Source organism: Thamnophis sirtalis, unplaced genomic scaffold, assembly GCF_051295495.1.
Source record: "Thamnophis sirtalis isolate CommonGarterSnake01/CBP01778 unplaced genomic scaffold, rThaSir2_p1.2 scaffold_1, whole genome shotgun sequence".
Classification (NCBI taxonomy): Eukaryota; Metazoa; Chordata; class Lepidosauria; order Squamata; family Natricidae; genus Thamnophis; species Thamnophis sirtalis.
The window spans coordinates 82185450-82207999 of NW_028261381.1; the positions used below are offsets into that span (position 1 = coordinate 82185450).

The window sequence follows — 22550 nt, forward strand, 5'->3', positions numbered from 1 at the left end:
GAAAAGCACCCAGAAGTATAGTCCCAGAGCCTTGGAAAGTTGCCACCAGATTGTAATTTTAATGAGAAAGAATAGGAAAGTTAGTGCATTTTGAAGAAGCACAACCATATTTCACAAAACATTCATATTTAATGAATGAATGAAAATTAAAGCTAACCCATTTTCTGTCCTAATTGTATTTTTCTTTTAGAAATGCAGCAGCCTACTCTTGCCCTTGCATTCCTGAGGGTATAGCATGTCTAAACATTTCTGCCCATCTGTTTTTTAAGTATAGTCCGTCATGTAAAAAGAAAAATAATATCTATGTATTTTATATTCAACTGCTATAACATTGATTCAGGTTGTATGGCATTCATTTATACTAATTTATTAAAAATGGAAACACTGCCAGCCCATGTCACTGGCTGCAGAATTAAACTGCAGTTTGTTAAAAGAGAGAATGGGTTATAGTTTATAACAATTCAAAGCAGAATCCAGTTATTTTCTGGAGCGAGGGACAGGAGGCTCCAGTGGATGGTATTAACATGCCCAATTGGCCATGAGACTGGGATGAAGCTGAAGCCATGTCTCTATGCTCCACCCTTTACTTCCTGTTGCATCTCAGTCCGGCCAAAAAAACAGACCTATTATTTTTCTCTCCTATATTTTTACCATTCCTGGACCCTCCTTGCAATTGTAGCCTCCTTAGGAATCACTTTCTCCTTCTGCTAGTAACTTGCCTGGCTGGGGCATTCTATTTCTGACCTCCAGGGACACTATTTGCCTTGCTAAAGGCTGGGAAGGCTCGGTCGCCATTGCAATGAGCTGTTTGGAGCCGTGCCAGCCGCGTGGCAGCAACTCTGATCCCTGAGCGATCGGGAGACTTGAGGGCTTGGGATTTCCAGCCCCATGGCCTCTTGTCGCTCTAAATTGATTGCAGGAGCTTTGGCAGCTGAAATCGAGCTACGGCAGTGCTGGGAAGAGCGCAAAGTCTTTTTGAGGCAGTGAGCCGCGGAGCGGCGAAATGGCACGTGAGGATTTCAAGCCAAGAGAAGTCTCAGCGGCAGTCCCTGCAGCCTGCCGAGCTCAGCGCTGGCATTGGGGCTGCCTGGGAGGTAAAAAGGCAGCGTTCTTTTTACTTTTCCCTTTTTTCTTTCCTTGCTGCAGCTGAAGAGTGAAGAGGAGGGAGCATTGAGGAGGCTTCGCTTGGAGGGCCATGAATATTGCCATGGGGCAAATGACGGAGGAGGTGCAAAGGTCCCCTTCTCCCCCACCCTCCCTGGGGAGGGCTCCTCTTTCAGGCAGTGCTCTACAGCCTCGGCTAGGGCTCAAGTTAGTAGTGGTGGTGCAGGGCTGATGCCACGTTGAATGCCATGAAGTTCACTTCTTGTCGCTTTCTTTGGCTCCGGGGTTGGCAAGCGGACAAGTCAAAGTGGCAGCTTGCGTCAGCCGACTACACAGGGGGATCTCTTTGGAACTGTCCTTGACCTGCTCCTCATGGAGGACAAGAATAATAAGAACGTGCTGCCCATTTTGACAAAAAAGGTGGAGCAGAAGTCTACCCCATTCTACCGCAAGTCCTCGTATCGCCCTCAGGAGCAGGAGGCTCAACAAAGCAGGTACTCTTTCCCCAGATCGGAGAAGCAGCCTGAGAAAAGTTACAATAAGGATAGGCCCCATTTCTAACAACAGAGTAAGCGCCCCCCCTTCGAGGAGGAGGTGGTCACTGGGGCAAATAGGTTGTCTCTGACCCCACCCATTGGTGGTTGCCTGGCTCTCTTCTCCGAGGCCTGGGCGGAGATTTCCTCGGATGCTTGGGTGTTCAGCACGGTCACTCATGGGCTTCGGCTAGAGTTCCTCTCTATTTCCCCGAACTACTTCTGCACATTTCCCCCAACTCAAACATAGACAAGCGCAAGCGGATGTGCCAGGCTATTAAACATGTGCTTGATATTGCTGCAATAGAACTGGTCCATTCGCACCAGCTGGGTCGGGGGTTCTATTCAAACTTGTTTCTTGTGCCGAAGGGGTTGGAGGGCTATTCTCGACTTGAAGCTCTTGAACCAATATCTAGTTTACCACAAGTTCAAGATGGCCTCACTTAAGTCCATATTGGTGGGCATACGGGAGGGGGACTACAAGGCATTTATAGACCTCTCGGAGGCTTATCCCCATTCTCCCACTGCATAGGTGTTTCCTGCAGTTCTCCTATCTGGGGCACCATTACCAATACAAGGCCTTGCCCTTTGGGTTGTCATCCGCACTCAGGTCATTCACCAAGGTGATGGTGGTTGTGGTGGCGTTCTTGAGGGGTTTCCCCATTAGATTGCATTGCTACCTAGATGACGTTCTTGTCCAGGGGGCATCCCCGGGTCAAACAAGGGCGGACCTTCTGCAAGTCATAGACACCCTTCAACGGTTAGGTTTTTCTGTTAACTTTGAGAAGAGTTCTCTCATCCCGTCCACTAAGATCCTACATTTGGGGGCTGTTATAGATTCCCGTTCAGGGAAGATTTTCCTCTCCCCAGATTGTAGGTCCGGTTTGGTTAAAATTGTTAAGCAGGTCCGCAGGGATCATTATGTTCCCATAGCCCTTCTCTCCAGCTTGTTGGGAAACTCATATCCTGCATCGAGGTAGTACTGTGGGCACAGTGCGCCAGGACTGTGCAGTGGTGCCTCCTGCTGTTCCAGAGGGTCAATACTAGCAGCTCACTGGCCAAAGTCAAGGCCACCCCTCAAGTACTGATCTCCCTCAAGTGGTGGCTGTCCCCAGCCTTGCTCAAGGGGTGCGAGTTCAGGGACCAGGAGCACCTCATACTCATCACGGACGCCAGTCTGTTCAGCTGGGGGGGCGACCCTGTGATCTCAGTTGGTGCAGGGTTGGTGGTCCTGGCAGGAGCTCCGACATAATATCAACTGGTTGGAGCTCCGGGCAATCCATCTGGCGCTTTGACACTTTCAGACCTCCATCGAGGGTCATCACATTCTGGTCCTCACCGACAATGTGGCGGTCAAGGCCGACATCAATCGGCAGGGTGGCACACGTTCCAAGGCACTACATGCTGAGGTGATGTCGCTGGGCAGCCAGACGGAGAAACACCTGCAGTCAATCTGAGTGGAGCACATCGTGGGGATCGACAACCATCAGGCCGACTGGCTGAGTCAAGAGACGGTGGACAGTAGAGAGTGGAGCCTCTCCCTGGAGCTGTTTCAGAGCATCTGCCAGAGGTTCGGACAACCATGATGGACCTCTTTGCCACTCCAGCCAATGCCCAGCTCCCCCAGTTCTTTTCTCGGTTCCCAACTCATGGAACAGAGGGAGTCGACGCCCTTCGCACAAGGTGGCCAGGCGGGCTACTGTACGCTTTTCCTCCCCTCCCCTTCATTCCCAGGGTAGTTGAGAAGCTAGTAAGGGAACAGGCGGAGCTGATCCTGGTGACACCTCGCTGGCCAAAGAGGGCCTGGTTTGCAGATCTCATGACCCTGTCAGTGTGGCCTCCATGGCAGATCCCAGAAGGGGAGATAGAGTTGCACCAGGGAAAGCTAGTGCACCTGGAGCCATACTGGCTGCGACTAACTGTGTGGAGATTGAGCGGGAGCGCCTGAGGGAGGCTCACTTGTCGCTGCGAGTGATTAGAACTATAGAGGCCTCGCGCAGACAATCTAGTACGAGGATCTATGACTCCACCTGGGTTTCTTTCGTGCCTGGTGTCAGGCAAACCCAGGTGGTGCCCACCAGGGCCTCAGTCCCACAAGTCCTGGACTTGTCGGTCGATCTTGTGCCGGGGTTTCCCAGGAGGTGGTATCAATATCCAGGGCCTTGAAGGAGTCTTTCAATGTGTCTTTGTATAGTTTCCTTTGTTCCCAATATGATCGCTTTCCTTGAGGCAGCTCACCATAGAGGAGCTGTTTGGGGATGTGATGGTCTATCATCCTTGCAACATGGCCTGCCCAGTGTGGCTTTCATCAGCAGGGTGTGAACTGATGGCAGGCAGAGGCTCTGGAGAGGACTGTATAACTATTTTGCCTTCAACGAAATACTCTATTGAGGTAGCCTATGGTTTGGATAGAATGTGTATTCTTTTATGGCAACCATCCCTATATACAGCAACCCCACCCCCAATCTCTGTATAAAAAGACATTGCCTTTCTACCCCTCAAGGCACTCTGCACAGACTGAACAATTGGGAATCTCAATTTCATAAAGGTCTCTAATGGCATTCAGGTAGACACTGGACGGGACATCTCTGTAGGCCTTCCCTTTTAGCCTTGGTGTAGCAGAAAAAAGTCCTTTGGGTTGTTGGGGAAACTATCCGTTAGATCCATGATCTGTTAGCTTCCAGGGTTGGCTCATGTGAAGGATCCAGATGCTGGTAAGTACATCCTTTAGTCTTCTCAATGGCTTTTGATACTCTTGGACACGATAGTCTTTTGGATCAGCTCAGTGGATTGGGAACATAAAGGATTGTATTGAAATTATTTTCTTTTCTCCTTCAGGATTGGAGTCATGCTGGTAGATTGGTTGATGGTTTCACAATAACTTTGGGGTTTAATGTGCTTCTGTTTTCTTCTTCTTTTTCTGCAGTCGTACTTCGTTACAGATTATGATCCCACAATTGAAGACTCCTACACAAAACAATGTGTAATAGACGAAAGAGCAGCAAGATTAGACAGTAAGTTTTTATTCATTTTTGTCCCTCTATAGAATTTGTATTGGGCGTGGAATGCTTATTTAAGGACCGGATCCATTTTCATTATTTGTATTCACTTCTTTAATTGTTCCTCTCTTGAGTTTCTGTAAGCATGTAGAGCTCTACATCCATGGAAGGAGCAGCATATTAGCTCCATTTCTCCTCTACAATTATTTTCTATAGTTCTTCACATGCAGAACTTAAATCCATGTAACCTTCTACCACCTATGTGTAGAATTATTATAGGATGGAAAAAACTTCATGTTTGCTTTCCCACAAAGTCATGTTAGAGTTAATTTTTAGAGATTAAATAAACTATGTGTGGTATGTCAGGGAAATATCCCCTATTGTACCTCCCAACATTTGACTGTTTGGAGTTTCCTCTTTGTTGACTTTCAATATTGCAGTTAATCTGGAGACAAAATTTAAAAGAAGCATTGGAGTGTGTAACAGAAAGGCATGGGAGGGGACATGTTTAGTTTAAGAGAACATGACCTTAGTTTTTAAAAATAATTTAAACTATAGTTAATGCATGGAGGTTGTAAAAAATGTATTTTTAGGTAGGAAAACTAACCAGTCTTTTTTTAGTTCTAGATACAGCAGGCCAAGAAGAATTTGGAGCTATGCGGGAACAGTATATGAGGACTGGAGAAGGCTTTCTGCTTGTCTTTTCAGTCACAGATAGAGGAAGGTAATGGAAGTTTGCATGAGAACTATCATATTTACTGTGGCTAGAATAAATCAACATGGATTACTTAGGAGTATTTGGCCCTGGTTTTCAACACAGTGAATTAATTTTAGAAATGTCTGACTAACTGAGCTCAAACAAGAAAATGTTGGATCTAGTTTTCTTGAGTGTAGCTTTACCAGCCCACAAAAAGATTGTTTTGAGGCAGGACAAGAAGCAATGGAAACTAATTAAGGAGAGAAGCAACCTAGAACTAAGGAGAAATTTCCTAACAGTTAGAACAATCAGTGGAACAACTTGCCTCCAGAAGTTTCTGAATGCTCCAACAATGGAAGTTTTAAAGAAGAGATTGGACAACAGCATACAAATAAACCAAATACAAATACAAATACAACCATTTGTCTGAAATAGTATAGGGTTTCCTGTCAGAGCAGGGGGCTGGACTAAAAGACCTCCAAGGTCCCTTCCAACTCTGTTATTCTGTTAAGGATTGTGAGATGACAGAACTAATAGCCTGGATAGTTCTTAACAGTTTTTCTTCTCTTATTTCTCTTATTTCCTAGTTTTGAAGAAATTTATAAATTTCAAAGACAAATTCTTAGAGTAAAAGATCGTGATGAGTTCCCTATGATTCTAGTTGGAAACAAAGCTGACCTGGACCATCAGAGACAGGTAAGAATTTGGTAGGAACAAAATGCCAAAAAGAATGTGATTTTTTAAAAATACTATTATAGAAGAATATATGGCAATGGGTTCAGTTCTTGACATCTCCAGATAGAATGCTCCATTTGAAACTCTGAAGGTTTACTGCTCTATTTTTTTAGGAGGTTAACCTCTTGATGGATTAATTATTTGCTATCAAGTTGGTGTCAACTTTTAGCAACCACATTCTGGCCCAAAATAGATCAAACTAGCTTGCTCTGCAATTAAGACGTTTCATACTTAAATATTTAGATAGGAAGCCATTCTTCCTAATTTATGAAAGCATTTCTACATTAAATCAACTTCTTCTCTGAGCAACTGCCATTTGAATGTTATTCAGGACAATATCTAAGCGATGAGACAATTATCATGACATCATTATTAAGGCATGAGTCTCTTTCCAATTATGTTTCCAGCATTTCCGATACCAACAATTACTCATAGCATTAGAGACTGAGAATTGTTTTTCCTTCGTAGTAGTAATAACCATTTCATAAAATTGATTTATTAGAATATAACTGGAAGAGAAGTTATTCTGAAAAAAACAGCATGTAAAGAGGAAGTCATTTAGCAATAGGGATGAAAAAGAGTAGAAACTTCCTGTCAGTGAAAGTAGCTGGCATTTACGGGAGATGCCCCTGTTCCCCTTTCCCCATCAACAGCCAGCATCCTGGATGCTTTGTTGAAGTGATGTCCCAGGTGCCATGACAATATCATGCAAATGCCATGCAATATATGGTGGATGTTATATAGTACATAAGTTGTACATGATGCACATGACATCACTTGCTCTCCTCTCCCTGAATATCATGTCCATTCGTACGTTACCACGTCTGTTATCACATCACCATGTCCATTATTAACTGGCCACTGATATAGAATGTTGTTATGTCTGAGTGTAGCACTTATATAGCATAATTTCCCATAACAAATTGGCTATTAGGCTTCATTAGTTATCTTTGCTTAGTGTCTTGTGGATTCAAATTAAAAAGCCTTTTAACTGATCAAAAAATGTAATCACAGTTGATGGGAGAAATTACAAGCAAGCATAAGAATTTGTTCTCTGGTGAGGACAGAGCCCAAATTAGCTACTGCGGTTACCCAAACACATCGGTGTTTGCTATTACATACAGCATATCTTTTCTTTATGTACTTAGGTAACACAGGAGGAAGGTCAGCAATTAGCACGGCAGTTGAAAGTAACCTATATGGAAGCTTCAGCAAAAATACGGCTCAACGTAGATCAAGCTTTTCACGAACTTGTCCGAGTTATAAGGTAAACCTTGAATTGCAAATGCATAGAAATGCACTTTAACCTTTTTTTCTTTAAAAAATTAGATTTTCTTCCTTTCCATTTCATTATTTGTGGAGTTTATTCTTTGTTTTATATACAGAGAGGGCCTAAGTCATAGGTAAAATTGTCATGTTTTGGGGAAAAAATACTAAACCTAGTGTAAGGTGCAGATGAATTCTCTTTATTAGCAGAAGGTATGTTATTTCAGGTATAGTAATCTCAACAGTATTAGCTTCTGTGTCTCAGGTAAATAATTTGCCCAGAGTTACAGGATGCTTTTTTCTTTAGATAATATAATGACTGCATTTCAGTAATATAACACTGCAATGGATCAAAATAAACAGTTTTTTTCAAATCAGTTTTCAGTTCATTTTTTAATCAGTTTCTTAAAAGAGAGTGCTTATTTTTTGTGCTTTTATTTTTTCTATTAACATGATATTCTTTGGAAAATTATTTCCAATTATTTTCTCAAATTTGGAATCTCTTTTCTTTGCCATCCTTGTTTTTTGATATTAATGTTATCAGTAAAAAAATGCCTGCTGCTAAATACTTTGAATATACCAGAGACGGTTTTTAATTAATGTTATCATATTTTTATCATATCCATATTGTTGGCGTTACTAAATTTATACTTCTGCTAAGATTATTTTTAATTAAGTCTTTGATATGACATCTCACATAGAAAGTCCAAACTGGGTTACATAAACAATAATATCGTTCTAATATCAAGCAGAATAAAAATAAAATGAAGAACTGTCCATTCAGATAGCAGTAGCAGGGTGGGAGTTAATGGCTAAAAAGGTTTTTAACAGATGTCTTTCTATAAAGGAATATGGTAGCATGGATTATCTTCTTGCTACTTCCCCCAGCTATTATTTTGTGATAGGATGGTTCTGTGATTGAATGGTGATATCAATCTGGGTCTTTGCAGTCTGAGTCCAAAATATTGGAAATCCAATGTCCTGTCCTTTGAAATATGACCACAAAAGTTAAGCCTGGAACATATGAGTTGAGCATGCCAACTAAATATTGGCAGGACATGCTATAGTATAAGAGAGGAAGCTAGAATGGAAACATTCCGGATATTGCTGACAAGGCGTGCTGTACAAAATGTGAACAAATATCTAAATAGCCCATCTCAGTTATACCCATTAGTGTGAAAAAAAATCACTTCCATCCACTTTACTTTTATGCGGGTGCAAAGTGCTGTAATTAGCCTGGGCTCAATGGATTCCAGGTGGACTTTAGAAAAGCAAGGCAGGAAGAAAATTGACTCATTTGAGCTGTGGTGCTGGAGGAGTCTCCTATGTACTCCTTGGATAGCAAAGGTGACTAACAAGCAAGTACTGGAATACCTAACATCAGTTATGTCACTGGAAGGCAAAATCACAAAACTGTGTCCCACTTATTTTGGGCCATGTCATGCGGGGGAATTCACTGGAGAAAGCAGTTAGGTGCAGAAGAGTTAGTGGTAAAAGGAAACTAGCGGTAAAAGGAAACCAGGCACTGAAGAACATGGACACCATCAAAGCTAACACCAGCCAAAGCATAGAACAATTCAAAGAACTAGCGCAAGATCGGAAGATGTGGAGGGACCTGACCCATGGAATCAATAAGATTTGGACATGACTAAATGGATAACATCTTCATCAACAGAGTCTTAAAATTAAATTTCACTCCCATTTTGGGGGGATGGGTGCATGAGAGGAAACCTGGCTGTCAGCCCTTGGGCTGCCATTTGCGTGGCAAGCAGGTCTAGCATCGCATCACTGCCGCAACTAGCAATAGCAATAGCAGACTTATATACCGCTTCATAGGGCTTTCAGCCCTCTCTAAGCGGTTTACAGAGTCAGCATATATTGCCCCCCAACAACAATCCGGGTCCTCATTTTACCCACCTCGGAAGGATGGAAGGCTGAGTCAACCCTGAGCCGGTGAGATTTGAACAGCCGAACTGCAGAACTGCAGTCAGCTGAAGTAGCTGGCAGTGCTGCATTTAACCACTGCGCCACCTCGGTTCTTAATACTGATTCCATGCTTACCGCAGCGTCCCGACAGTCAGCTACCCTACGACTCCCGTTCTCCCACCGGTTCATCTTGCCTGCCCCCCTCAGGCTCTGGGTGCTCGGAGTGGCATGGGACCTTTGGTGCCTGTAGCAGCGCAGGGACTTTGGGACTCCATGTTTGATCCTTTTGCCCCAGCTGGCTCTGGTGATGTCATCAGGAGAGTGCCGCAGCAGCCCTGTAGCGGACACATTTCTCGGTTTGCTGGAGATTGCCTGGATGGACCCTGCCCCTCCTCTGTCTGGCGGGACCCACCTGGATAGCTCTCACTCCTCGGCCATCTGTGGGCAGGGTGGCTGTTCCATTTGTGGACAGTCTGCGGGACGCTGGTTCTCTTTGTGTGGGGGTGTAGGTAATGGGTGGTGGCGGGGGACAGGGAGGAGTGTGGTTTATGGGTGGATATGGGTGGGGTTGAGAGTATATATTACAGTGGTGTGGTTAACCAGGTTAGAACTAACTTTGAATATTTGCCTTTGTGCTATTCGTCACCTGGTGCCGGTTATTGCAAGTTTTGGCAACATTAGAGATAAAGCGTTTACAATACCAGCCTGCTTCTCTGTTTGTGTCCTTGACAAACGCTAGAACGTAACATTGGCATTGGTCTCTGTGATCCAATCAGAGACAGCTGGAGCAATGCATAAGCTAAGCAGACTTATAGGTGGAACTGTATAAGATTGAAGCAAGCCCTAAGTCTTATCTGATTTTTTTTTCTTTCATAGGAAATTTCAAGAACAAGAATGTCCTCCTTCCCCAGAGCCAACGAGGAAGGAGAAGGACAAGAAAGGGTGCCACTGTGTCATCGTCTGAAGATCCTTTAAAACAAGCTATCGACTGCCAGATTAATTCTCCTCACTTTTCTTCCTGTGTGTCTTGATGTTTTGTCTTGCTTTGTGTGTGCATGTTGTATAAATGGTCACCAAAATAGCCTTAGTTGGAAAGAATCAGACTGGTCCAGACCTAGAAGACACCTTAGTCATCTCACATCAGAGGTCAATACACTAAGGCTTCTTTTAATACTCCCAAATTCTTTTTCCTTACGTCAAGAAACTTGCACTTTGTGGAGTTTTATTCACAATGGACAAAAAGTAGTTTTAGGAGTCTATTGAAGTCAAGATTAAAATGGCTGTATGGGTATCCCCCTCCTCCCCCCCAGTGAGATCTTTGTTGATCATACTCAAGAGAGAGAGAGAGAAAGAGTTCTCTAATCAATATGTAGAGTATTTTTTTAAAAAGTAGGTTTGGAGGTTTTTCCCTTTAATTAGATTAGGCAACAAAATTCAGCCTGCCTTACAGGAAGCCAATACACTGAATTTCATTGGCAAGGTTTTGTGTTACAGCTCTTGTTTATGCTGTAGTTTTCTCCAGTGCTCAACTCTCTACTGTATTTATTTTATGGCTCCAGTAATAGCTACAGGATTATTAGTATTACAGCTTTATGGCCAAATACCTGGGCTCATTATGGACTGGAGCATTTTAGTTTTAAATAATGTTACATCATGGTTTGGAATAAAATTGTGTCTTCCTTTTGTATTTCCAAGTAGGAGATTCCAGAAAAGTTAATCTGTAGCTTTTGTTTTTCATGTAATATAAAAAGAGGATTTTGCTCTTTCCATTGTCAGATGATTAAATGTTTTTTGCTATATACTTTTATACATTATTTTCTTATCAAACTAGTTAACAAGTATTTTTATATGTTTGTAAGCAAATATGCTTTCACAGCATAAGTTGTGTATATGTAAAGATGAGTATTTAATTCTCACAGTATACTTTCAACTGATGGAACTACGTAATGCAAGATTTGTAGAACTGTGGTAGAACCTCTTTCTTGTTCCAGCTTTACTGAATGATGGCAGGCAGATGTCTTGCCCAATATACAGTAACCATTATCGTATCATGTTTTTTCAAAACACCTTCCGTATGCTTCACAAATGACTGACCATTATGTAACTATTAAACTGTACAAGTGTTTAACTGAATGTTCAGTTCAGTGGGTGATATCCAACTTTAAAGTATGCTAACTGTGGTTAAGAATTTTGGATTTACTCTGTGGGACTACATACTTAGTGGGATTGATAGTTTGCCATTTTCTGAAATTGTGAACGAGTGCCGTAGTGATTATTTCACAAAGTTTGGTTATTTGATTATTCAGTATAGTCTTAAGTAACATTAGACTTTAAAACTATAATTGATAGGTCCACAATGGAGAGGTGAAAAAGACCTCAGATAACCATTTTCCGGCTGAAATTACTTAAAAAGCAAGCCAACCAGAATGTTCCAAATTCACCTATAACATAAAACAGGGCAGAGTTGCTTTATAATTTAAATTATGTTGTGAGCATAAACTAAACAAATTATTGAAACAGAACTTGAGCATAAAACATTTTAGAACTGCACACACATTCACAGCACAATTGCAGATGGAGGCCATAGTTCTCCTTAACAGAGCTTCTGGTACTGTAGTTACGTATTTATAAAATAAGTAAAACCTCCGTTCTCTTCACCATCAGGGACACGTCCATATAATTTGGGTAACAGTATAGAAATGATATGGCACTGCTGCTTCCTGAGATTTTTAACTTTTCAGACCAAAACACAACTCTATTACTGTATTTCCTGATAATCTTTCCTACAAGGACTAACCAGATTTGATCCTGCTTAACTTTTTGAAATCAGCTAATTTCAACCAAGTGAGTACATGTAAGCTGTCATTTACAAAACAAAAGTTAAGTGGAGCAAGCAGGATGAATTTAGAAACATTTGCTCTTTTTGTAACGAGAGCAAACAGTGGCAAAATAAATCAAATAAATCAGGAATCTTTTATCTACCAGATTCCTGGTGTTTTGCTCTTTCTTGATGAGTAACTGATTGATGTAAACATTAAAGTGCACAATTATATTGAAATCCCATGTTTGTTTGTTTTTGGCTTTCCTGTACTGATGATTGTCAGTAATATGTTTTCCCAATGTTGCAAAATCAATTATCTCATTACAGTGATTGTAGAACTTTAAGAAAACATTGTGCAAACTTTATAGACTGCAGAAAAATCTGCTTCATGTGATAGCTTAACAATAATGTCTTCTCCTTTCCTTTGTTCCATCCCAAAGCTCTGAACACCTATCCACAACCAAGTAAATCAGGCCTAATCAGTGTGGCTTTATTAGAGAATTGCTATGTTGCAAAAATATAATTTTTTTTATAAAACTGCCTGTGTTGATGATTCTCTGCTATCTTTGAATATACTTTGAGGAAAGGTTAGGACTCTCATCATTTTTCATAGGTATTATCCACTGAATTAAAAAAAAAATCAATTGCGATTTTAATTCCCAGGAAGAGAAGTTCAGAGTTTGGTAAACTTGTCTGAATTGGTGTAAGGTTTCCTGCCTAAGCAGGGGGTCAGACTAGAAGACATTCAAGGTCCCTTCCAACTCTGTTATTTTAAATTCTAAATCCCTTCTGGTTATAGAGGTGATGATTTAATGTATGTTCAAAACACACTGCCCAATCTCCAGCAGGAAGAAGCTGAGAAACTTGACATTTTATAATGATCAGTCGAATTCTATGTGAATCTAGATTTTTGGATTTCAGCTCAAGAAAAGAAAAATCTGTATCATTAAAAATAAATCCAGGCATTGTTTTTGCGCATTGGAGCCAAAAATTATGAAATATAAAGGAAACAGATGCAAGAAAAGATGGGAAACAAAAAAAAAAGCAAAATGTTTATTTTGGTTCCTAATCTACACCCGATTCCTACTTTTTATCACTGTCTTTTTAAAATTTCACCTCATCTATAAAGCCCTTGAAAATCTCAATCCATTCCCCAGCGAATTAAGGCAGTAGATATAAAATGTCATTTATAAGTGTTTTTGCTTAGTCTTGCCCTTCAATAAAGTATAGATTGTAGCCTTATAAAGGCAGGAACCAATCATTCTGCTACTCTTATTTTACAACATTCTATCTGTTGATGGTATGATGTAACAGTAACAGTAATAAAGTTAAAGTAAAATCTGCTTTGTAGATCTTACAGAAATATTGGTGCTCCCCATACACATACAAAAAAATCTTACTATCTTTACTTTGTTAACTCAGCGTGATCAGATTGGCTGTGAGAAAATCCTCTTTTTTTTAAAAAAAAAAGTGTGTTTTGAATCATGGAAAAATGACTGTAATCTGAGGAATTAAATTCTTGAAAGCACTGGCTTTTTAGCTGGAAAAATAAACTGGTGGGTGTTTTTTCCCTTGTCTATTAGTCTCCCAGACTTGCAAGATTGATGTCAGCCTTCCCAAGTAAACCAGACCAAAAAGATGATCAGATAAGCTAATTATATTTCATTGTAACACCACATTAACGCAATCTTGCAAGGTCTTAAGTATACAAATCTTCTACTGGCCTCCTTTACTGAAAAAGGGGTGAGATACTAGGATCTTTCTGAGCCTCTTTCTCTTATTATGCAGCTGCAGGCAATGTCCTCTCTTATCTGACTGTTCCCTAGGCAGCATCTTGTCTCAAGGTCTTTCTCACATAGATAAAAGCAATGGTCTTTGCATTGTAGATTGTGCTGGGAACTCTGACTCAACTGTTCTTCTTATAAGTATTGACATTTGAATCAACTATTTGTCCAGCAGAGGGGGTTTAAACATACAGCAGACAGAAACAGTCTCTTAATTGGAATCCAGGAACAAACTTAGCTGCCAGTTACCGGTAATTTTTTTTTTTTTTTTACTGTTTGTAGTTCTAGTCCATGGGAATGGAAGGAGGACAGTGTAAACTGGTCAGCAACTGCATTACGTATGTTTGTAAGACAACTACATCAAAAGTAAAGTTATATTGCTTAAATAAGTCAAAGCACCAGGATGGTTTTCCTTTTTAAAAAAAACAACAAAATGCCTTTTTTCATTAAATGGTGAAGGTGCTTGGATCCATTCTTCAAGAACTATCTTTAAGAAGAACAATGGCAGTGTCATTTTCATGTTAGCAAGTTAGAAACTTTGTTAAGGAAACACATTTAGTACTTATGAAACTAACATTCTATTCAGCATTCTATTGCTCAAAATCCATGTGGGTCTAAAGAAGATGTGGCTGTGCACAAACCATCCATCCATTCCCAGCATCTCAGCAGGCTCACATGAGCTAGAGTTTTCTTGAATGCAGATCTTAGTGGATTTTCTTACAGTTCCTCTTGCATCAAGGAAATTTGAGAGAAAAATATAAGGGTGAGGAGGAAGCAGGAAGGAAAAAAGGATGAAGAGATGGGGAAAGGAGTGAAGGGGGTGACAAGGTGAGGTAGAAATGTGGAGAAATTATATGTGACACCAGAAGCAAAAAGTATGGAAGTGGTCAAGCAGTTCAAAGATAGATGGGTTCTATCTGACCAGTTGCTGCCTTGGCTGGTGGTAGTAGTGGAAGACAATCCCTAAGATTTGTGAGAGCCGAGGTGGTGCAGTGGTTAAATGCAGCACTGCAGGCTACTTCAGCTGACTGCAGTTCGGCTGTTCAAATCTCACCGGCTCAATGTTGATTCAGCCTTCCATCCTTCCGAGATGGGTAAAATGAGGACCCGGATTGTTGGGGGCAATATGCTGACTCTGTAAACTGCTTAGAGAGGGCTGAAAGCCCTATGAAGCGGTATAAGTCTAACTGCTATTGCTATTGTCCTGGCTCTAGAAGAGAGGTGTCAAACTGGCATCACGGAGGCATCCTATTGCAACTTTTCCCCTCTTTGCTAAACCACGCGTGGGCATGGCTAACACGTGATGCATCTGGCCTGGGGGCTGCAAGTTTAACATCGCTACTGTAGAGCGCCATCAGTTACTTCTACTAGGATCCTGCAAACCGTGAAGAGAAGCAAAGTGGTGGCGAATGGTGGAAACAGTAGGAGAAGCTTCTGAAACAAGCATTTGTAAGCATTCCCCACACACACCAAAGCACCTTTTTCCAAATGCTTCCCATAACCCCCAGTTTCCACACAAAAATTGTGGTGCATTGGCATGCCATGAAAATAATGGCAACAGCAATTTGGGGTGAATTGGGAAATCTCATCAAAACCTTGTGGAGGAGGCCTTTGTGTGATGCATTTGTCACAGGTGGGCCGCCTCCGACAGGAAGCTGGTTAAGAAATAGGGAGATGGACAGATGAATTGGCATACTGCAGTTCTTGTGGTTAGCATATTTGTTTCTTCCCACCAACACAGAAACTAGATCTCTAGGAAAGAGATGAAGAGGTGAATATGTTAATAATGAATACAATGTAGGTTTTCCCTTGTTTAAGTCAAGCTGAAGGTCAAATTTGTTCAAAAGGAAGGAGGCATGTTAGCTTTAATCTGGCTTTAGTGTTTCTGAAAGTTGGCTGTATAGGTTATTCTGGATAGTTGATCTCAGTGACAACATGAAACACATCTTTTAATTGCAAAGATAAGAATAGGATCTAGGCAGTTAGAAATAGCATCTGTGCAGTGGTAGAATTGTGTACAGGGACCTATATCAGTCCTTTCATTGTTTGCATAAATAGTTAAGTGTGTGGCACTTAACTGGGTCCTAGGTCTCAAAAGAAATGCATTGGGTTGCCCTCATTGCATCTGAAAATTTAACAATTCAGAGGTGTTAGCAATGCAGAATCTGTAAGTCCAGATGCCTTTCGCCCATTTTCTTTGCAGCAATTAATTTGTATGGAAAGATACTTGCTTTTAAAGAACTTTATTTGGACTTGGAATTTGGAACAGCAACAGCATCTGGCCTGCTGTGTCTATTACATATAGAAAAGGATTTGCTGGGGAACAGAATAAAAAAAAATCCTGCTGGGAAAATGTTCAGCCCTGTGCAGGACTTTGGAAAATGAAAGGGAGACAAAAATTATTTTATTCTCTGACAGGCATCAGCAGGGGGGAGGGGACAAGTGTGTCACATCATATGAGAAAACACAAAATGTGCTGGTTCTGTTCCCAGCTTGATGCATTATTTATAAACCCGCACAACATGTTGAGAGAAATTCTGGAGCAGTTCAACTTTCATTCCACACCCGTTTGCCAGTGGACTGTTAGGGCTTTGTTCCTTTTTTAAGCAACAAAAACCCCAACTATTAACATGATCCAAATGCTGCCCCCAGTAAGGGAAGATGCTGCTGTTGGCAATAAAACACCGCTTTCAAAATATCTATGTAGGTGCATATGTATGTGTGTGTGTGTGAGAGAGAGTATTTTGATTGATTCGAAGTTGCTACAGCTGGTACTCTTGTTTCTTTTGGAAGGAGGCTGAAGCCTTATATGTGCTTGAGAGCATTCCTGAGAGTTGGAATATGACCTGGGTGATGAGTAGTGAACCAGGCTTTACAACTAATAAAAGATATAAATGATAAGGAGAGGTGAAAGACTAGCATTTTGCTTGCCACATCCTACTGAGAGGAGGGCTCAAGAGCATTGTATGTGCCTGGGGAAAAAAGGCAGAAGGAAGGAAGTGATGTCCAATGAGTTATTTCATTGATAAATGGCACTTGGTGGAGTGCCAAGGGGAGGGGACAGAATAAAGCCCAAACTACCTGCATTATTTTTCCTCCTTGTAGTCATTGGGTCACCTGCCATTGGATGTACACCAAGGTTTTAAATTATAGCCATGGCATCCAGTGGGTCTAACTGTTTTCATCTAAACAAAGAGAATGTCTTGGGTACTTTTAAACCAGTAAAAAGGTAAAGGTAAATGTTCTCCTTGCACATAATGTGCTAGTCGTTCCTGACTCTAGGGGGCGGTGTTCATCTCCGTTTCAAAGCTGAAGAGCCAGCGCTGTCTGAAGACGTCTCCGTGGTCATGTGGCCAGCATGACTAAACCCTGAAGGCGGGCGAAGCACCGTTACCTTCCCACCAATGGTGGTCCCTATTTTTCTGCTTGCGCTTTTATGTGCTTTCGAACTGGTAGGTTGGCAAAAGCTGGGACCAGTAACGGGAGCTCACTCAGTTACACGGCACTAGGAATTCAAACCATCAAACTGCCAACCTTTGTGATCAACAAGTTCAGCATCTTAGCCACTGAGCCACTACATCCCTCTGTAAAAGCAGTAGCCCCCCAACCTCTTGGGCACTAGGGACCATTTCCTTGGAGGGTGGTTTTTCCATAGCTTCACACATTGCCTGGATCCCACATGTGCATGGATGAGGCTTCGCTTGCTTGTGCAGCTGTCATATTCATCAATGAAATTGCTTCAGGAAGCTGGGTTGCAAATCACAGAATGCGGAAATATTCATTCCCTCTACTGTGTCATGGCAGAGGGCCTATTGGCTATTTTAGAAAAAGGAATAGGGATTAACCCCCCCCTCTCTCTCCATTGGAACTTTATCCATGTTCCCCTTTTCACTATTTGACAAATGGGGCAGGATTTATAGTAATGGGGCCACATCTTTCCCAATCCCTGGGCAATAAAATCTACCTAACATTCTGAATGTCCAGACCATGGATTTTCGTGGCCTAGTTCCAATATAACCTTGCAATATTCCTAAGGAACTACTATTGGTTCAACTTACCTCTTTGAATATGAATGAAGCCTAATTCAGAACAGAAACTCTGATTTTTCTTGTAATTTGGATATTGTTTCCTTGTTTCCCTCTTTTCTGCCATTAACACGGCAAAAGAAAGGTATTTCTTTTGTACGAATCCTAAGTGAATTTCCCATTTAGAACTCTCTATCCTATGGTTCACCCTTAGCTTTGTTGGCCTTTCATAAGGCTTTCTCCTTTCCAGGACATCCTTCTATTAAACCAGTGTGACTAGGAAGGATCCCAGGTTCCATATCCCTTCCTGCTTCATCTTCAACCTCATCCCTGCCTTCAATTGGGTTCTTGTGGTTACTGCCACTATCTTAGCCTGAGTTCAACTCTTCATAAGTGGAAAACCTGTCCCTATCACTAGGTTACATGGGAGATTACAGATTATTCCTACCACTATTATCTGCTCATTTTCCTGTGCTTCTATGATGGCTTTAAAAAATGGGACCATCTCAGTTTGCCCATACATACTAGCAAACATGCTCTTTTCCCACAGATGTTGCCTTTTCCCCCACTAAATGAAGACCTACCAATATCCAGTGTGTAATAGGTCTGTAGCAGTCGCCCCGTTAACTTTAGCTAGGGCTATGATTTTTCTCCCCATTGGTGTTTGCACAACTGCAGATATTCCTTTTCTCTGACTTAGTTTTTTGGACAAATATGTTTCTTTCCTTAGAGAAATACCAAGTTCTCTAGCTTTCCATTGTCTTCCTTTCATTTGGGCTTCTTTACAACTTTAATCTTTCCAATCCAAAACCTCACATTAAGGAGTACATGTAGAAACTGTTCTAAAATTATTTCTTCTACTACTTTTTATTTGCTTTCATCTGGCCTCAGCCATTTCCTACCTAGGATAATTCATGAATCCCTTCATGTTTGTCATGGGTTCCATGGCTAAACCTCTGTCTATAGGTATAAAGAGTTATGCCATACCTGTATAGGACTACTTCTTTAACATGATAATAACCCATTAACTTCTCTAGATGGAACATTACTAGAAGCTCTTAGAGCTTTTCCTGTTAAACTTGGGGCTAACCTGACATGTCCTTCATTTGCAAGAGATAGCAACTCTTTCAAACATGGTAAAATAGGCTTCTGTATCTTCTTCCATTAACTTAGGTATCTAGATATCTTTGCTACCATCTCCTTTCTATATTATAAAAACTCTAGAAGTGAACATGCCTTTCTTGGTGACTAGACCCTTTTAAGTCTTTCAGCCTCCTGAACTCTCCCTTCCTTGCTTCTTTCATTCTTTTCCCATTTTGGGCTGTCCTTCTCCGTCTTTCTCCAAAGCCTCTCTTCTTCTTCCTTTTGAATGAATGAAAGAGTTTTCCTCTTGCTGTTGATTCAACATATCTGTAATGACATTGGCCCGAGTATCTGAGCTTAGCCCCTTTTCTGGCTGCTCTGGTTTGTTTTTTTTAAAACTTACCTACCCATCTCTACCAAGTAGTAGGCTCTTCTCTATGTCTAAGGGAGAATCTACCCCTTTTGCCTTTTTCATTCCTGTTTGTTTGGTGTTGTGAGAGGTATGGCTTCTCCCACAGGATGTTGGCTATTGCATTCAAAGCCCGAGCTCTGGGAGGGCCAAACTCCCTTTTGCAGCTAATGTTTGCTTTCTTTTCATACAGAGAACTTAACAAGTCCTGAGCCAATGTGTGGGTGCCACCTTTTTATGACTATCCCACTTTCTTTTGGATATACCACCATTGCCACCACTTTGTCAAAGTTCTTTTAAAATATACCCAATTTGTTGAGCTTCAGGACACAAAAGACCTAATGACAACACAAGTCCTTAGACAACATGCACACATACTATTACCTACTACTTCTGTCCACTCTTCCCATTTGTTACTACTACTTCCCCTATTGCTACTACTGTTTTTTGTGAGCATTGCTAAAGAAACACTGCTTTCTGGCTGCAGAGACCTCTTCCTCCCTTCTCTCCCACACACACACACTCAGCTGCTTCACAACAAAGCTTTTATAGTCAACAGGTTGCTGTTGTGGAGAGGACTTAAAGGGACAGGAAGAAAGCAGCACAGATGCTAGCAATTTTCTGGGCATTCTGCTCTCTCACAGGGACAAGTGCTGCACTTTTCGTGCATAGAGCCAACATCGGGATGCACATACAAAAGTGTGAGGTTTGCATCATGATTTTTTGTGATGCCTAATAGAGACCTTGAAAACAGGAGGCAGCAAGACAATTAGGGAAGGAAACGGATTAAGACAAATGAGATTCTTGAGTCTGGGCACCAGACAGAGTGTGAGAAAGAGACTCAGTAACTCTGCTTTAATTAGACTAAATATAAATTATAGAGGATAATTAGTTTGGCAGGTTTTCAAGACTGAGCTACATCACTCTACTAGCAATAAAGATCATGCCATCTCCTGGGGCTTTACATTATATCAAACGGTCCTACACCTCCCACCCTAGATGCCTCTGGTTATAATTTTGTTCTAAACAACTTTGAGTCAGGGCAAACCCTTTTACAATGTGTTGAAGATGCAGGAATGAGTCTGGCTTTGCTAGTCCTTTTGCCAATACAGTAGTGGCTTTAGCTTAAAACAATGGGAAAAAGTAAGTATGGTGTTATATAGCCTTTTTACATGACCATCAGTTCACTTAGTTCATTCCTCAAAGTACAGGTAGTCCTCAACTTACAACAGTTCATTTAATGACTGTTTGAAGTTATAATGGAACTGAAAACAGTGTTTTACGACCGTTTTTTTACATTTATAACTGTTGCAGCATCCCCTGGTCACGTGATCAAAATTCAGATGCTTTATGACAGTTGCAGTGTCCCAGGCTCATGTGATCCCTTTTTGTGACTTTATGACAAGCAAAGTCAATGGAAAAACCAGATTCACTTAACAACCAAGTTACTAATTTAACACCTGCAGTGATTCGCTTAACAAATGTAGCAAGAGAAGTCATAAAGTGTGGCAAAACTCACTTAACAAATTTCTCACTTAGCAACATACATTTTGGCCTCAATTGTGGTTGTAAGTCAAGTGCCTGTATAGCAAAATATTGCATAAATAAACCAAAAGACCAAGGCAAAGGAATAAAAGACAAAAATTTACATAAGCCATTATTTGCATTTCTGTTTGCTTTTAAAATTTCCTTTAAAAAGTTCCTCTATTTTTACTGCAGTTGTAAGATGTGCTCCAACAAGCTATCTGAGAGTAAATCGTTTGATAGCAGCATTAGTTTTATTAATACAAATATACTTAATTATTGAAAGATAGTTTTGTTATAAAGGGAGCAGCAGTCATATCAGAGCCTAGGACTCTGGTTAGCCATCGGAAGAACAACATTCAAAGTTGTTTAGAACAGAATTACATTAGACTGGCTGATTCTGTTCATCAGGTTCTCATCCAGGAATTCAAAAGTAGCTAGACTGGGTTCATCATGCAAAACATGTTTTAACTGTAGATTCTCAAATCACAATTGAGTGGCTTCACCCAATAACCACAGTTTACAAGATGCAGTGGTTAGGATCATACAAATTGCTAGATCAAATCCCAACCAAGTCATGTTTTTGGCTTTGTTTAATGTATAAGTCAGTGGTTTCCAAAGTGGGCAGTACTGCCCTCTGGGGGGCAGTGGGATGACTTAGGGGAGCACTAAGAGGCAAGGGGAGTGTTGGAGTGGGGTGCTAAGAGGCAAGGTACTAGATCACTAGATTAACTATAAGGTCCCTTCCAAGTGTGTCATGAGTTTGTAGGGTAGGAGGCGGGCAGCTGCCCGAGGCCACGGCTCTTATCCCCAAGAAGTGGACAATGCCCCCCAAGCCCCATTCCTCCCTTTCCCGATGGCTCACCTGGAGCGGTGGGTGCCGGGCTGGATGGCCAGCTTCGGCCCTTCCCCACGCAGTTCTGTCCCGCAGATGCTGCCCCATGTTGGCCGTCCTGCTTCCTTGCCCGATTTGTCTTTCTCTTCATTCGCTCCATAACAAGGGGAGGATTGTGCAGTCTGGGCTCCATCTCCTTCCACTGCCTCTCCTCGCCAGCGGTGGGCGAGGCAGCAGCTGCACCGGATGCCCTTCGGGGACCCGGACAAGCCTTGGTGCAGGGACTGGGCAGGTGGGGGTGGGGATGTGGTCCAAGGCCAATTTAGGACACATGTCTCTTGGCCCTGAATTCTATGCACCCCGCAGAGCCCCGATCGGAATACGTGGCTGATGCAGAGGGTTGGGAAGTCCCCCACCCCTCCAGGTGATGAGCGCTGCCCACCAACCCCACCTGCTGAAGTCTCCGCGTCTAAGGGGGAGAGGCTCAGGTGAGGATGCTTGGGAGGCAAGGGGGATGCTGCTGCTTCCTGCAGACCAGGATTTATCCCGGGGACGATGGGGGCCTAGATGGGTGACTGCTCGGAGCATCTGGGGGAGACTCGCTACTGGGTTTCTTCCTGGCATTCCACAGGGAAAAACTGATTTTGGGCACCTGGAGGAATGCCAGGTGTGCCCCCGCCCCCCCCCACACTCCCCGAGGACTGGAGAAAAACGCTAGGGATGTATTTCTGAAACCCATCTGATGCTCCCCCTCTCCCCCAGGCTCACTGGGAGGCAGCCAGCACGTATGGTCACAACTGAGGCCAAAT

At 42.0% G+C, this 22550-nt stretch overlaps 1 protein-coding gene across 2 annotated transcripts in view; it reads left to right on the top strand.

Moving 5' to 3' along the window:
* The window catches only part of RRAS2 (RAS related 2), a 41974-nt gene extending 29656 nt beyond the window's left edge, over positions 1 to 12318 (top strand). For both annotated transcript variants that reach the window (XM_014067005.2, XM_014067006.2), the window contains exons 2-6: positions 4564 to 4651; positions 5258 to 5360; positions 5921 to 6029; positions 7217 to 7335; positions 10137 to 12318. In XM_014067005.2, the coding sequence (XP_013922480.1) occupies positions 4564 to 4651; positions 5258 to 5360; positions 5921 to 6029; positions 7217 to 7335; positions 10137 to 10224 (507 nt within the window). In that variant the 3' untranslated portion in view covers positions 10225 to 12318. The remainder of the gene's footprint in view (positions 1 to 4563; positions 4652 to 5257; positions 5361 to 5920; positions 6030 to 7216; positions 7336 to 10136) is intronic.
* The last annotated feature ends 10232 nt before the right edge of the window (positions 12319 to 22550 follow it).